At 30.5% G+C, this 13,038-nt stretch overlaps 1 protein-coding gene across 1 annotated transcript in view; it reads right to left on the bottom strand.

The window, feature by feature from the left end:
- The window catches only part of LOC127715066 (zonadhesin-like), a 131,544-nt gene that overhangs the window by 32,345 nt on the left and 86,161 nt on the right, over nt 1-13,038 (bottom strand). The window contains exons 20-32 of the mRNA XM_052221082.1: nt 11,284-11,391; nt 10,658-10,759; nt 10,176-10,283; nt 9,637-9,741; nt 9,137-9,244; nt 7,387-7,488; nt 6,985-7,092; nt 6,584-6,688; nt 5,595-5,699; nt 3,346-3,447; nt 2,839-2,946; nt 1,507-1,608; nt 830-937 (exon numbers count right to left, since the gene is read on the bottom strand). Coding sequence (XP_052077042.1) covers nt 830-937; nt 1,507-1,608; nt 2,839-2,946; nt 3,346-3,447; nt 5,595-5,699; nt 6,584-6,688; nt 6,985-7,092; nt 7,387-7,488; nt 9,137-9,244; nt 9,637-9,741; nt 10,176-10,283; nt 10,658-10,759; nt 11,284-11,391 — 1,371 coding nt within the window. The remainder of the gene's footprint in view (nt 1-829; nt 938-1,506; nt 1,609-2,838; nt 2,947-3,345; nt 3,448-5,594; nt 5,700-6,583; nt 6,689-6,984; nt 7,093-7,386; nt 7,489-9,136; nt 9,245-9,636; nt 9,742-10,175; nt 10,284-10,657; nt 10,760-11,283; nt 11,392-13,038) is intronic.

Raw genomic sequence — 13,038 nt, 5'->3', positions numbered from 1 at the left:
TATATTGAGGCCAATAAGTGCAAAGGGGCATAACTCCTAGAAAAACAAGAATGTGTCCATAGCACTCAGATGCCCCACTCGCACTATCATTTTCTATGTTCAGTGGAATATGAAATTGGGGTCAAAACTCTAATGTGGCATTAATATTAGAAAGATCATATCATAGGGAACATGTGTACTAAGTTTCAAGTTGATTGGACTTCAACTTCATCAAAAACTACCTTGACCAACAACTTTAACCTGAAGCGGGACAGACAGACAGACGAACAAACGGATGCACAGACTAGAAAACATAATGCCTCTACTACTATCGTAGGTGGGGCATAAAAATTCAATCATAATTTCTTGTCGATTTGCACATCTACATAGTATGTCCTTATTATTTATAAAGTTTCATTAAATTCTGTTGTGTGGTTTCAGAGGAGTTGCGATGACAAGAACAGGACTGATGGACTGACAGACGGATGGATGGGTCAAAAACATTATACCCGACGCAAAAATTGCTTGGGATATAAATATATTAACAATTCATTGATTTTATCCATTTACCCTTTAATTCACAGAAACCATCACCATAGGTAACATGTTTAAACTCACAGTATGAAAAAACTCACACTACATGTTCTTATCTCTAAAGCCAAAGTAACTATCACCATACTAACCATGTTTACTGCACCATTTTAAATCAACAGCGTCACCAGGTTTTTACTTTTACATTCATGGTAACCATTACCATAGTAATCATTTACTATAATACTTTAAATCAACAGGGTAACCATCACCATAATAATCATGTTTTCATCCACATTTGTAATTTACACACACATACCTTCACATTTACTGTAACCATCACCATAATAATCATGTTTACATCCACATTTGTAATTCACACACTCTGAATGTTCAGCACATCTTTCTCCATTACATATCCCCAACACTAAAAAAAAAAAAGCATGAGTTGACACTTTATGATGTCTCTCATACAGCAACTGAATTATTTTATAGGTCAATAAACACAATGAGGTCAAGGTTATATAAAGCATCTCATGCTTTATGTTCATGTAAATAAATTACCTACAAAATATTTTTCAACCATGACTACGATTTCTAAGAAAAAAAATTTCTGACCACTGAAGCAAGAAAATAAGGTCAAGGCTGAATGTCTTATGACAAACAGATATATATATTCTTCACAACAATTATATACATAATATTGTTGACCTGTCATGTATATATGAGGCATCAAATTTATATAAAGTGTTATTTTCATAATGTTAAATTTCTTCAACCAATCAGCATACCACATATTGTTAGTGACATCCTATAATTTTATAATACATTGATGCCACCAATGCCGGCATGTAGGATCATGATGTCTCACTTCTGCTTCACTAAAATGGTACATTAATAACAGTGTACAAAATCTAGGTTAGTTGGGGTGTTTTAAATCCTACACAACAATTCAATGGTCAAAGTCAGCTAGAATTTTTAGAAAATAAGACTTACATTCACATTTATAGTATCCATCTCCATGGTAACCTTGTTTACACACACATTTACCATTCACACAGTTGGCATTGTGTACACACTTCCTGTTATTGCAGTATGCTATTAACAATAAAAAATCAGCATTTTGATATGTAGATTTTTCATATGTAATTTGCAATGTCTTTATAGGTAATGAACAAGCATATTTGTTTTTTGTTCATTATTTTGTACACAAATCAGGCCATTAGTTTTCTCATTTGAATTGTTTTACATTTGTCATTTCGGGGCCTTTTATAGCGGACTATTCAATATGGGTTATGCTCATTGTTGAAGGCCGTACGATGACCTATAGTTGTCAATTTCTATGTCATTTGGTCTCGCGTGGTCTAACATTAGTAATCATACCACATCTTCTAATTTTTATAAGACAAGTTTAATTAATTTTTGAAAAACTAATTTAGATATCAAAGTCAAGTTTTTAATGCACATCATATTATGGAATGATATAAATTGCAATTTTAAAATTTCTATTCATCTATGCTTTCAATTTATTCTAAATAATTCTTATAAAAAAAATGTTCATACTATGATTAGTACAAAAAATGAGATTTTTCATTAATTACATTTAGTTAAAAGTGAATAGATTAAAATGATGATTGACAGCTGTTTAACCTCCAGGTGGCAAATTGAATTCATATTCAGCAAAACATGTTATTTTGATATGAATATGAACCCTGCTTTGTAACAGACCAACACACTGAAGCTGAAATTTAAAAAAAAGGCTGTTTATAAGGTAACCGTCTGCAGAATGAGATGTCAGCCTACCCAGACAGGAGTAAGTTCAATACGGGTCATATTTGGCCCTGATTATTAAGTTCAATGTTTATAGATAAAAAATGTTTTAAGTAGATGAAAAGACATGTGAGAAAGTTAATAGAATTATTTTTGTCAAAGTTTTATTTTAAAACATTGATTTTTACAACACAAATAAGTAAAAAAAAAGAGATTTTTGCAAAATTGGACAAAATCGTCCAGATTTCAACAAAATTCATGCCTACGAAACATAGAGCACAAAAGTTGACAAACTAAATATTCAAGTCAGATATGTAAAATGTCATAAAAAACATAATGTTAAAAAATCTTAATTGTCGACTATGTGCTCTTTGTTACCTGTCCAGAAAATCAATGGAAATTTACCTGTTTTCATTGAATTTTCAAGTCTTTAGTTTGACCATGATGAGGATCGATCCCAGGACCTCTCACACATGAGGTGAGCATGCTCAAGACCGATGTTGATCAAAGTGTATAGAAACAATAAAACCTGACTCTAAGTTATGTCTTTATACTCACGTAAACACATATCATATCCTTTTCCATAGAAACCTTTTTTACAAACGCAATGGTAGTTAAGACATTCTGCATTTTTGCAACAAACGTTTCCTCCACAAGTTCCAACATCTGAAATTAAATCATAAGGAAGGATACATTTGATTTTAGATGTCCAGGTTATTTTCATTTTCATGCACACATTCTAATTACAGAATTAGTTGATTCTTCTAAAAGTTGACCATGTATTAGTATTAGGGCTGTTCCAAACTTTGTGTATTTGTGTGTGTGTGTGTGTGTGGAGGGGGAATATTCAATAAGAATTATAGTTAAAAATTTCATATTGATGTAATTTATGTTGTTTCATTGTTGGTTTACTTTATACCATGGTACATTGAACAAAGGCAGTTTGGTTCACAGTTTGATTTGGATTTGCTATATAGGATTAATAATGAAGAACCTTTTGGTTCAATATGTATATGTTGAAATTTATCCATTCCTTCTTCTAAAATTAGTTATTTACCAACCTACCTTCACATTTTACTTTTCCATCACCATGGTATCCAATTTCACATTTACATTCCTCCCCTATACAACTTGAATGTTCTTTACACTTGTGGCCACCACAGTATGCTGTTTAAAAACACAATCAAAAGAATGAACAGAAAAAACTGCTTGTGGAAATAAAAACCATTCTAAAATCAATTGGTTTACAGTTGTTTGGATAGTTTCATTGAAGAGTTCACTCTTTGGTAACATGCATGAAGGACTAAAAAGGCCTATATTTGGCTTTGAAATAACAACTAAAATATATCTCAGCTGAAAATCTGATTAAATCCATTCTTAAAAATATAAATAAACCCTATCTAAGCATATTTCAGCTTCTACAAAGACTACTGAAAGCTTCCAAAGTATGACATTATTTCAGACCAAATTTTAACCACATTGATAGTTTAATAATAGGTTTATAATTCAGGGCTTCCAAAAAATATTTGAACCGGCTGGACATTTTTTGTCTTATTCCAATTTTAATTCCTCAAGACTTAGTAACAAAAGGCACACGGTAAGCAGTTAGGCATCATATGAACAATAATTGACATAAAACAATATTAAACTTGACACTTGATATAAATTTGTTGTTCTGAAGTAAACATTAAATTGACAGTGCATTATTCAAAATGTGTAACATCAGCATACTAATATCTGCCTTAGACTCATTATTTGTGCAAAATTATGCTGTCAAAAACTTTACTTCAGTTTTTAAAAAGCACATTTTCCTAATACTGGATATTGACTTGACAATGGTTAAACAAAGACCAGAGATGGATACGTAAAATCTGTGTACGTTTACTAAGCATGGTTGAGTTTAAGTAGCTTTTTCCCCATTATTTATCAAGAAAATACTCAAAATGAATGTAAGTTAAAGGTATCAATGATAATTAAAGCATTTTTGAAAAATTTAGATGGATAATTAAAACCTCACACATGTGCTCACATGTACTAGTTCAAACAATGTGGTTCTGACAATTTTTTGCTTAAAACCTTTATAACTACCCTTTTAAATTTTTCATCAAATCATATCTATATGTGTATTTCTGTTAATCTAAATCTTTTTGACTAAATTAATTAGATGCAAACCGCTGAAACCTAAGAAATAACTTTAAAAAGACAGATCAACGTCTGGTACAAAATAGTTTACCAGTCGCCTGAACAGGTTAATTCCAGCAGTCAGACAACTAATTAACCTTGATTGTAATGAGAGGGTATTAAAGTAGGGTTTGTTTTGATACTTATTCATCATGTCACTTTTATGACCGAAAATGTGTGGCTGTTTAAGGCAAAAGGTCTGGTCAAAAGGATTGCATACACTTCAATTTTTTTCTGAATTATGTTAAAATGGCAAACCCACATTATATGTCCTGTTCAGGCTTGGCAGAAATATAATTAAAATTAATCTGTCAAGTCCAGACAATACAACCGTTTTGAAAGCCCTGGTTTCAGGTATAATACCACCAAATCATAGAACGTCACATCCAGTATCATTCGAAAAAGGGTTGAAAAAAACATTCTGTTGAATTTGGCAGTTGTAGGAAGTTAACCCTGCATTTCATTGCAGAAAAAAATTATAAACATCTATCTCGGGTGTTTCAAGGCACCAGTCTTTTTTTATTTGTTGTTTTATAAAATATTTTGGAAACTTGATGTGGCATGGTTACTAAAGCTTGTAAAAAGGAAAAAAGAATAAAACCAGTGATGGTTATTATCTTATATGCAATGAAATGTTATGTGAAATTTTCACTGCAGTACTGGAAAGGATAAAATTTTACTCGTGCCAAGTATTTCTTTATTTGAAACAAAGATACATTTTGAACAATTTTTTGAAAAATGCCAATTTAACAAAGACTAATTGGGGAAAAAACAATGGTGGTATTACTCCTTAAATGTACTTTAAATTTGTCTGCTTCCTTCTGGATAATATTTGCTTCACAATTGGACCAAAAAAACATTTGTTTTTGAAAGATGCAGATACCCTGCCTCATAAAAAAAAAATGGACCATGCATTTTCCAATGTATTTTATGGCAAAATATGATGTCATGATGTCATAATGATATCTCTGATTCAATGTGACCAAACTTTTTTATTTTTATTTTTCAGGTATTTTTACACATTTCATTATATGGTAATTACAGAAAAGAAATTTACTGGAATTGCAGAGACAATATTCCTAAATATTTAACTTTCAAGTTATATTATTTCTGTTGACAGAATTGAAATGTACCTTTACATGTGAGGCCATCTCCATAGTAACCAAATTTACATTTACATTGGTAATTTTCACAGACAGCATATTGATGACAAACTTTACCTCCACATAAAGATAAAACTGAAAATATATGTTGATGAAAGTTGTATTTAAAACTGGTAATACATTAAAACAGACTCGTCAAATCATAAATATCTTTATTTCTTCCCTTCTTTTGTTTTGCTGTAGGCCATGATGTAGTGATGACATGAAAATATCTTCTTTTTTTTCATTTCTTTGGGTTACTGTCTGATTGATGTATACCCCACATCACCTTTTATTCATATGTACTAATATCATTGAAATTTGCTTCATTAGTAGGATATTTTAAACCAAAATCACACCAATATCTATTTAGCAATGCATAATTCATTAACATATCAAGCTACAAAATGTATCAGTTAACACTTAGTGGGACATAAATTTCGCTGTTTTATTCAATCAAACCTGTATTAAGAAACTGCTCATGGGTGAAGACGAAAGTGGTCTCTTAATACAGGTGGTCTCTGAAAACAGGTTCTAACTATTGACTATAAAAGAAACTATTCATACGAGTTGCACATACTTAGGCCACCCTTAACAAATACTTTGTTTGATGTTGACTACCCATGCCTTGTAGGGTTGGGTAGGTAGGTAGAGATTTTTTTTTTTTTTCTTTTTTCTTTTTTTGACAGACAACATAAGTTACATGTTTTAGACAAGAAAACGACGTTATAGCAGGATAAAATCTTTAAAAAAAAATTTGTTATAAAATATTTCGGGGAGGCTGCTGCTCTTTAGGTGGGTAGGTAGGCAACATCAAACAATTTAAATTTTATTTTTGGCCGAAGTTAATATTCTGTAGTGGTTTCATTGTATATAGACATCTTGATTGTTAAACTTTATGAAATACATTGTATGAATAACTAATGATGTCAAAATCTACATTTAAAGGCCAGATGCGGATAATTGTTTAGATATTATACCTTCACATTTTCGTAGTCCATCACCATGGTAACCTGGACCACAAACACACTCTTCATGTGGACTACACACAGCATTAGGCACACATATCTTCCCATTACAAAGTTCTATAAATAATATCACGTAAAAAGTCGAATATCATAGTTCATATCAATTTTTTAAAAGAATCAAATTTTAAAAAGAATCAATTTGGTGGATAGTTGACTCATTGGCAATCATACCACATTCCCTAATTTACATATTATACACCTTAAACATGATAATATGTCAGAAACTAATACTCAAGTTTTTAGTCTTTGTATCGTCAAAAATAATATTTTTTTTCAATAGTAATGAAGAATCTAATATCTCAGTATGAAATCATTAAAAAAAATATATATTCAAATAAATCTTGTTAACTTACTGGTGCAAGATTTATATCCATCCCCACGGTAACCATGCCTACAGTGACACTTATAGTTGTCACACACTGCATTTGCTGTGCACACTTTACCATCACACAGTCCTTCCTCTTTAAAACAAAAATACACAAAAAATCTTTTAAATGTAATGACACCATTTTATTCAAGTTTTTGAACAGAAGATTGTTTTCAAGCAGAATAAAATATCAGCATTGAAATACTGATACATTATTTTTCAAATTTATGACATTATTTATTACTTTTTAAATAATAATTCTGAACCATCATTATTATTTGATTATTGCCATATGTTTCTAATTCAAACGTGCATATAACATTATCGTTTTATTTCTTTTTGGACTGATTTGCACAATGTATCAATGTGCACACAAGTATAATCTTACGTTCACACTTCAAAAACGGATTTCCATGGTAACCATTTTGACAGATACATTCATTTGCATCACAAAAAGCATAAGCTGCACATTTTCTATTTTGACAAAGTTCTACAAATATAAAATTACATATGTTTATAGATTGCTAAATCATTTCCTGAACAAAACTTAAAATAAAGTTTACTGACAAAAAAATTTGGATTTGAACAAATATTAGTTTGTCTTGTTAATGGATTAAGTATGTTATACATTTAAATTTAGATGTCTATTTTGGTAAATGAATGTTGCTGGTTTGCTGTCACTTTCTGATTTCTCCCATATCTCTTTTTCTTGTAATCCTGCTTAATACTGAAGAAGTGTGAAGAAGTGTTTCATCAAGTCTTCTTTGTCTGATCAGGTGCTCCTCTGTCTGATCAGATGCTCCTTTGTCTGACCATGTGCTTCTTTGTCTGATCAGGTGCTCCTTTGTGCCTTTACACTTTGTAACTTCGACTCCTTATTATCTAGTACTGTGAATTCATATATTTGCATGTGTATCAATTTTCATGGATTGAGGTAAAATTGTATTTTCATGGATATTTCATTTCGTGGTTTTGCCAAAGTTTGCATACAAGCCTATAGAATATCCGTACTTTGTTGGATATTTAAATGCATGGTTTACCTTTACCAATGAAATCCACAAAAATTATTATCCGAAGAATAATAACGAATCTGCAATAATTTTCATCCAAAGTACTTTTTCAGGTTTCCTATAGCAAAACATGGAGTTTGCCTTATTTAAAAAGGGGTTGGGCATATTGTTTCTTCAATGCTTTTTCATGCTGAATATGCATGAAATGTTTGCCACTAGACATTAAACAATCAACAATAAATCAATATTCAATACCTCTCCAAACACAAAATTAATTTCAATGAAATTTTAGAAGAATAATTCTTACATACTGCTGTGCACCATGCAATTTTTATCTTATTGAAATTTGAGGTTACCAATGGCAAAATATGGACTTATTGGGGAGCTAATGTAAGAATTTATGAGTTCTCATGTTAATAATTTGACAAACCTTAAAATTCTGAAACCTTGAAAATGTAACTTATATATGTGCTGTTCAAAAAGGTTAGCTTTAATCTAAAAAAAAAGTCTTTGTTGACAATGGCAATATTTTACAAAATGACAGCAGAATAGTTTTATTTCAATTTTCATTGCTTGATACTATAAGCCAGTTAATTTTTAGCCAGCAATTATATTTGACTATTGCAAATACAAAAATAATGCAAATTTAAATCCCAGTGAAAATGTCAAACCTGGATCTTCTCTCATACGAATGCTTAAAGAAATTAAAAAAAATTTGTAAAAAAACAAAATTGCCCCAAAGTAGGCTACAAAAGGATAATTTAAAAAAAAAAAGTATCCTAAAAAATAAGTCTGTTTGCAGAACACAATGCATATGCCAAATACTAAGTTGAATGTTGGTCACTTAGTAGTTTTAGGTTGAAACAAGACATGATGTAATTTATGAACCTAAATATCAATAAATTATGTAAAATTCTTTGCTACATGGGTATATTTTTTTTTTAGTATTTGAGAACTTCTATACAAAACTAGACTGAACTCAATGAAGCATGAAATGTAGGTCATAACAACTAACTTTTCATGATTTTTTTTTTACATCATTGAATCCTGCAAAGTTTAACATTTTATATTACAAAAGTTATATATGTGGGAGTAACAACTTTCAGTAACCACTCTTTTAAATCTTACTTTCACATTTTGAATATCCACTTCCTACATAGCCTGTGTCACACACACACTTGTAATCAAAACAATGGGCATTGGCTACACAGGATTTCCCTCCACAAACACTTAATGCTGAAATACAAATATACAAATGTAAATAATAAAGAGCTGCACTAAGTGCACATATTGAAATTGTTGGCATGAAAAAATGGAATATTTAAAAGGTTATTAAATAGAAGTCAGTAAAATGGCACTAAAGAATAAGTTGCATTTTTTGTAGATATTCTAAGGCGTATAAATATTGCCTAAAATATGACTCTTAAAAGTCCCATTACTCTGAAAAAAAGTGTTGACATTCAGACTGACGAAGTGACTGACAAACACATGAAGGAACAGACATAATGGCAGACGGACACATAGAGGGACCGACAATCAGATATAAACCAGTATACCCCTCCTTTCATAGCAGGAATATAGTTATTGCAAATCTCTCATATATAAAGTAAATGACAATCAAAACTTACATTCACACAGCTTTGTTCCACTACCATGGTAACCTTGTTTGCACAGACATTCCACACCATCAGAACAAAATGCATTTTCCTTGCAGATTTTCCCATTGCATAATTCTAAAAACAGGAATTTTTATAAAAAAAAAATTCATGTAATTAAAACTGGTTTTAAGGTCCTATTTATGGTGCATTGCAATTGATTGACATTAATATACTAAGGATTCAGGTTTTATGGCCTAATCCATCTTTTTGAATTTACCTTTGGAGTTAAGCATTTTTGCTAGTACTATTTTTCATTTATTTTTCGTGGATGAAAATCTTGTCATTTTGTATTTATTTCATACTGGAGTTTTGCCAAAGTCATCTGTTTTCAATAATATCAATTTAATCACATGAAATTTTGTCAAACTACTGGCCTATACAACCTATGTTTTTACTTAAATTGTCTAATTCAGGTTTTAAAATCATCATTTGTGGCTTTAATTTTCATTTTTAAAAACGTGCTATATGTGTTACTCTTGTTTAAAATTGTAAATTTTTTAAATACTTACTTTGACATTGATGATACCCATTGCCAAGGTAACCCAGTAAACATTGACACTGATAGTCTATACAAGCAGCATTAGTTGTGCATTTCTTACCTCCACACAATGATAATACTGTAATAAAATGGCAGACTTTTAATTAAAGCTTTAAGTACACCATTGAAAACAATAAATCTGAATTCAGTTAACACAACATCTCTGAGTTTTGAATGCATTTTCTAAAAGTTTTAGTGGGATGACATTTTTACTTGATGAAATTCATAGTTATCACCCAATTTCAGCTACTTGAAAACTCTCTTAACTTTTCTAAAACAGTTAAGGGAACAGGAAAAGTGAAGGCTGTTATGAATGGCTAATCGATTTCTGAGTTGAGTGCTTTATTGATTAATTTCTTTTCCATTGATTTTTTCATTATATATTTGTCTCATCTTTTCTGGTAAACTTTATCTACCTTCAAAAAAAATTCAGTTTATTTCTACATTTCTAACCTTCACACTTTTTTGTTCCATCTCCATGGTAGCCCTCTTTACACATACACTGACCATTCTGACATTCTGAATTTTCCACACATCGTACATTGTTACATAAAGCTAGTGAGAAAAAAAATAGAAGTTAATATATATTTGATTCTGTTGTATTTAAATGCTTTTACATTTTGAAACTATAAAAATAGTTTGGTTTTTTTTTTTGCTTTTACACTGAATTGTGCATTCTTTCCATTTTTTCTTAATAATTATTAACCTATAATATAATATATTAACAAAAGTTATGGTTAACTCCTTCTTTTGTTCATTTTAGGGGGAAAAAAATTACTATGCAAGCTAACTTTCAACTTTCTGAAGAGACCATTGGTATCATGACCTGAGATGTTTACCTTTCCTTAAGACTGTGTCTTCTGTAATTGTTTATGATGTCATAAGTATTACAGCAGATGTTAAAATTCAAGATGACACTCAGTCTGATTTTCAATTATTACAACCTGTAAGACTCAAGAATCTGAAATTTTAACAAGTTTTTCCCATACTAATTATATAATATAAGCTTGTAGCATCAAATAAAGATATTTGAAGTTTTCCACAAATGTGTGTCTGTAAAATAATAAAGGAATACTTACGTGTACATACATAATAACCATTTCCATAGTAACCATAATCACATACACACTGGAAGTTATTACACTTAGCATTTAATGCACACTGCCTACCATCACAATATTCAATAGCTAAAATGAAAAGTATTAAACTGCAATTTATATCCCATGGAAATAAACAAATATCTTTTAAATTATCATTATAGGAATAAGTAATATGATTCGAATACCTGTGTCCATAGGCTCGTATTTGCTTATAAGGATCTGACGTTTCTCTATTTAACTAAAAGAGGCAGATGATACCAAGGGGACATTCAAATTTCATAAGTTGAAGAAAACCTGACAACGACATGGCAAAAAACGAAAAGATGAACCAGTCCACAAAACACTACATAGAAAACTAGAGATTGAGCAATACGGACCCCACCAAAAACAGGAGGTGAACTCAGGTGCTCCAAAAGAGTAAGTTTTTTTGTATCCTCAGATTTTGTCTTAATGATATACATACATTAAAATCTGGAGGCAGAAATTTTGTAAGAGTAGTTGGAAACAGATTATGTAATATGAATGGATTTTATTCCCCCAAAATAGTAGAACCCAAACAATAATGCAGTATAAATGTTGGTCATATTTTGTTACAGCTATATAATAATCAAAGGTTCTTTGATGTTAGTATTTTTTCAATTTATGGAATATTCAATATTTAGGACAATTAAAAGTTTGACGCAGAGATATGTAATTTTGATAGGATATAATTCAAATGTTCAAATTAAAATGGCAATAGACGCTAACATGTAAACTATGCAAAACATTTAAAGTCAATGAACAATGACTGAAGGTGAAGGACCAAATAACCTCTGTGAAAAAATGCAAATACTAATACAAATGCATTCTAAATATCACAAGTGGTTCTCCTTAAACTGACCTAAACACATACTTGTAACTTGTGCAAAAGTGTAATTTATGCAAAAGTTTCAATGTCAGTAGATCATGACTGAAGGGGCAGGGTGGAATAATTTCCATGAATTAATATATGATGTTCAAATGCTATTATACAGCTGCATACCAAATATCATTGACTTACCCTTAGTGGTTCCCCTTAAAATGACCTAATCACAAGATTTTACATGTATACTAAGTAAAAGTTTTAAAGTCAATAGACCATGAATAAAGGGGAGGGGGACCAAATTGTATTCATGGAAATGAGATGTGCCATTACTAATACAATAAGCACTGCATACCATATATCATTGACCTACCGCTAGTGGTTCCCCTTAATATTACCTACTCACAAACTAATACATTGTTTACGCCACTGCCAGATTTAAACAGCACCCCAAAGTCTTGCCTTCACCACTTGCAAATAATATATCAGCTGAGGATAGTTTGTGAAAAAATGAAGATAACCACTTATATTTTCTGAAAGTTTATAAATCGGTCAACCTATATCAGTTTTCACAAAAACTGTAGGGCATATATCAATATTTCTAAAAATATTTATCTGAATTTTTAGATTGTAAAAGGAAATCAGTAGGACTCTGAAAAATATTTTTTCTAACCTCTTACCTATTCTCTATCATGTAACTAATTTTTGAAGTCAAATGTGAATATTTTGTTTTTTTTATTTTAATTCATTTTGGTGAACAGTAAGTTTCCTGGTTAATAAAAACTCTTTCAAAAGGCAATGACAGGAATTAATTAAGGGTCCAACAACCTGAATATCATATAGAAATTAAACAGCAATCAATCATTTAATATCAAATAGTGTCAAACAACATC

The sequence above is a fragment of the Mytilus californianus genome, unplaced genomic scaffold (assembly GCF_021869535.1).
Source record: "Mytilus californianus isolate M0D057914Y unplaced genomic scaffold, xbMytCali1.0.p SCAF_9, whole genome shotgun sequence".
Taxonomy (NCBI): domain Eukaryota; kingdom Metazoa; phylum Mollusca; class Bivalvia; order Mytilida; family Mytilidae; genus Mytilus; species Mytilus californianus.
This window is presented reverse-complemented; position numbering and strand designations above follow the sequence as displayed.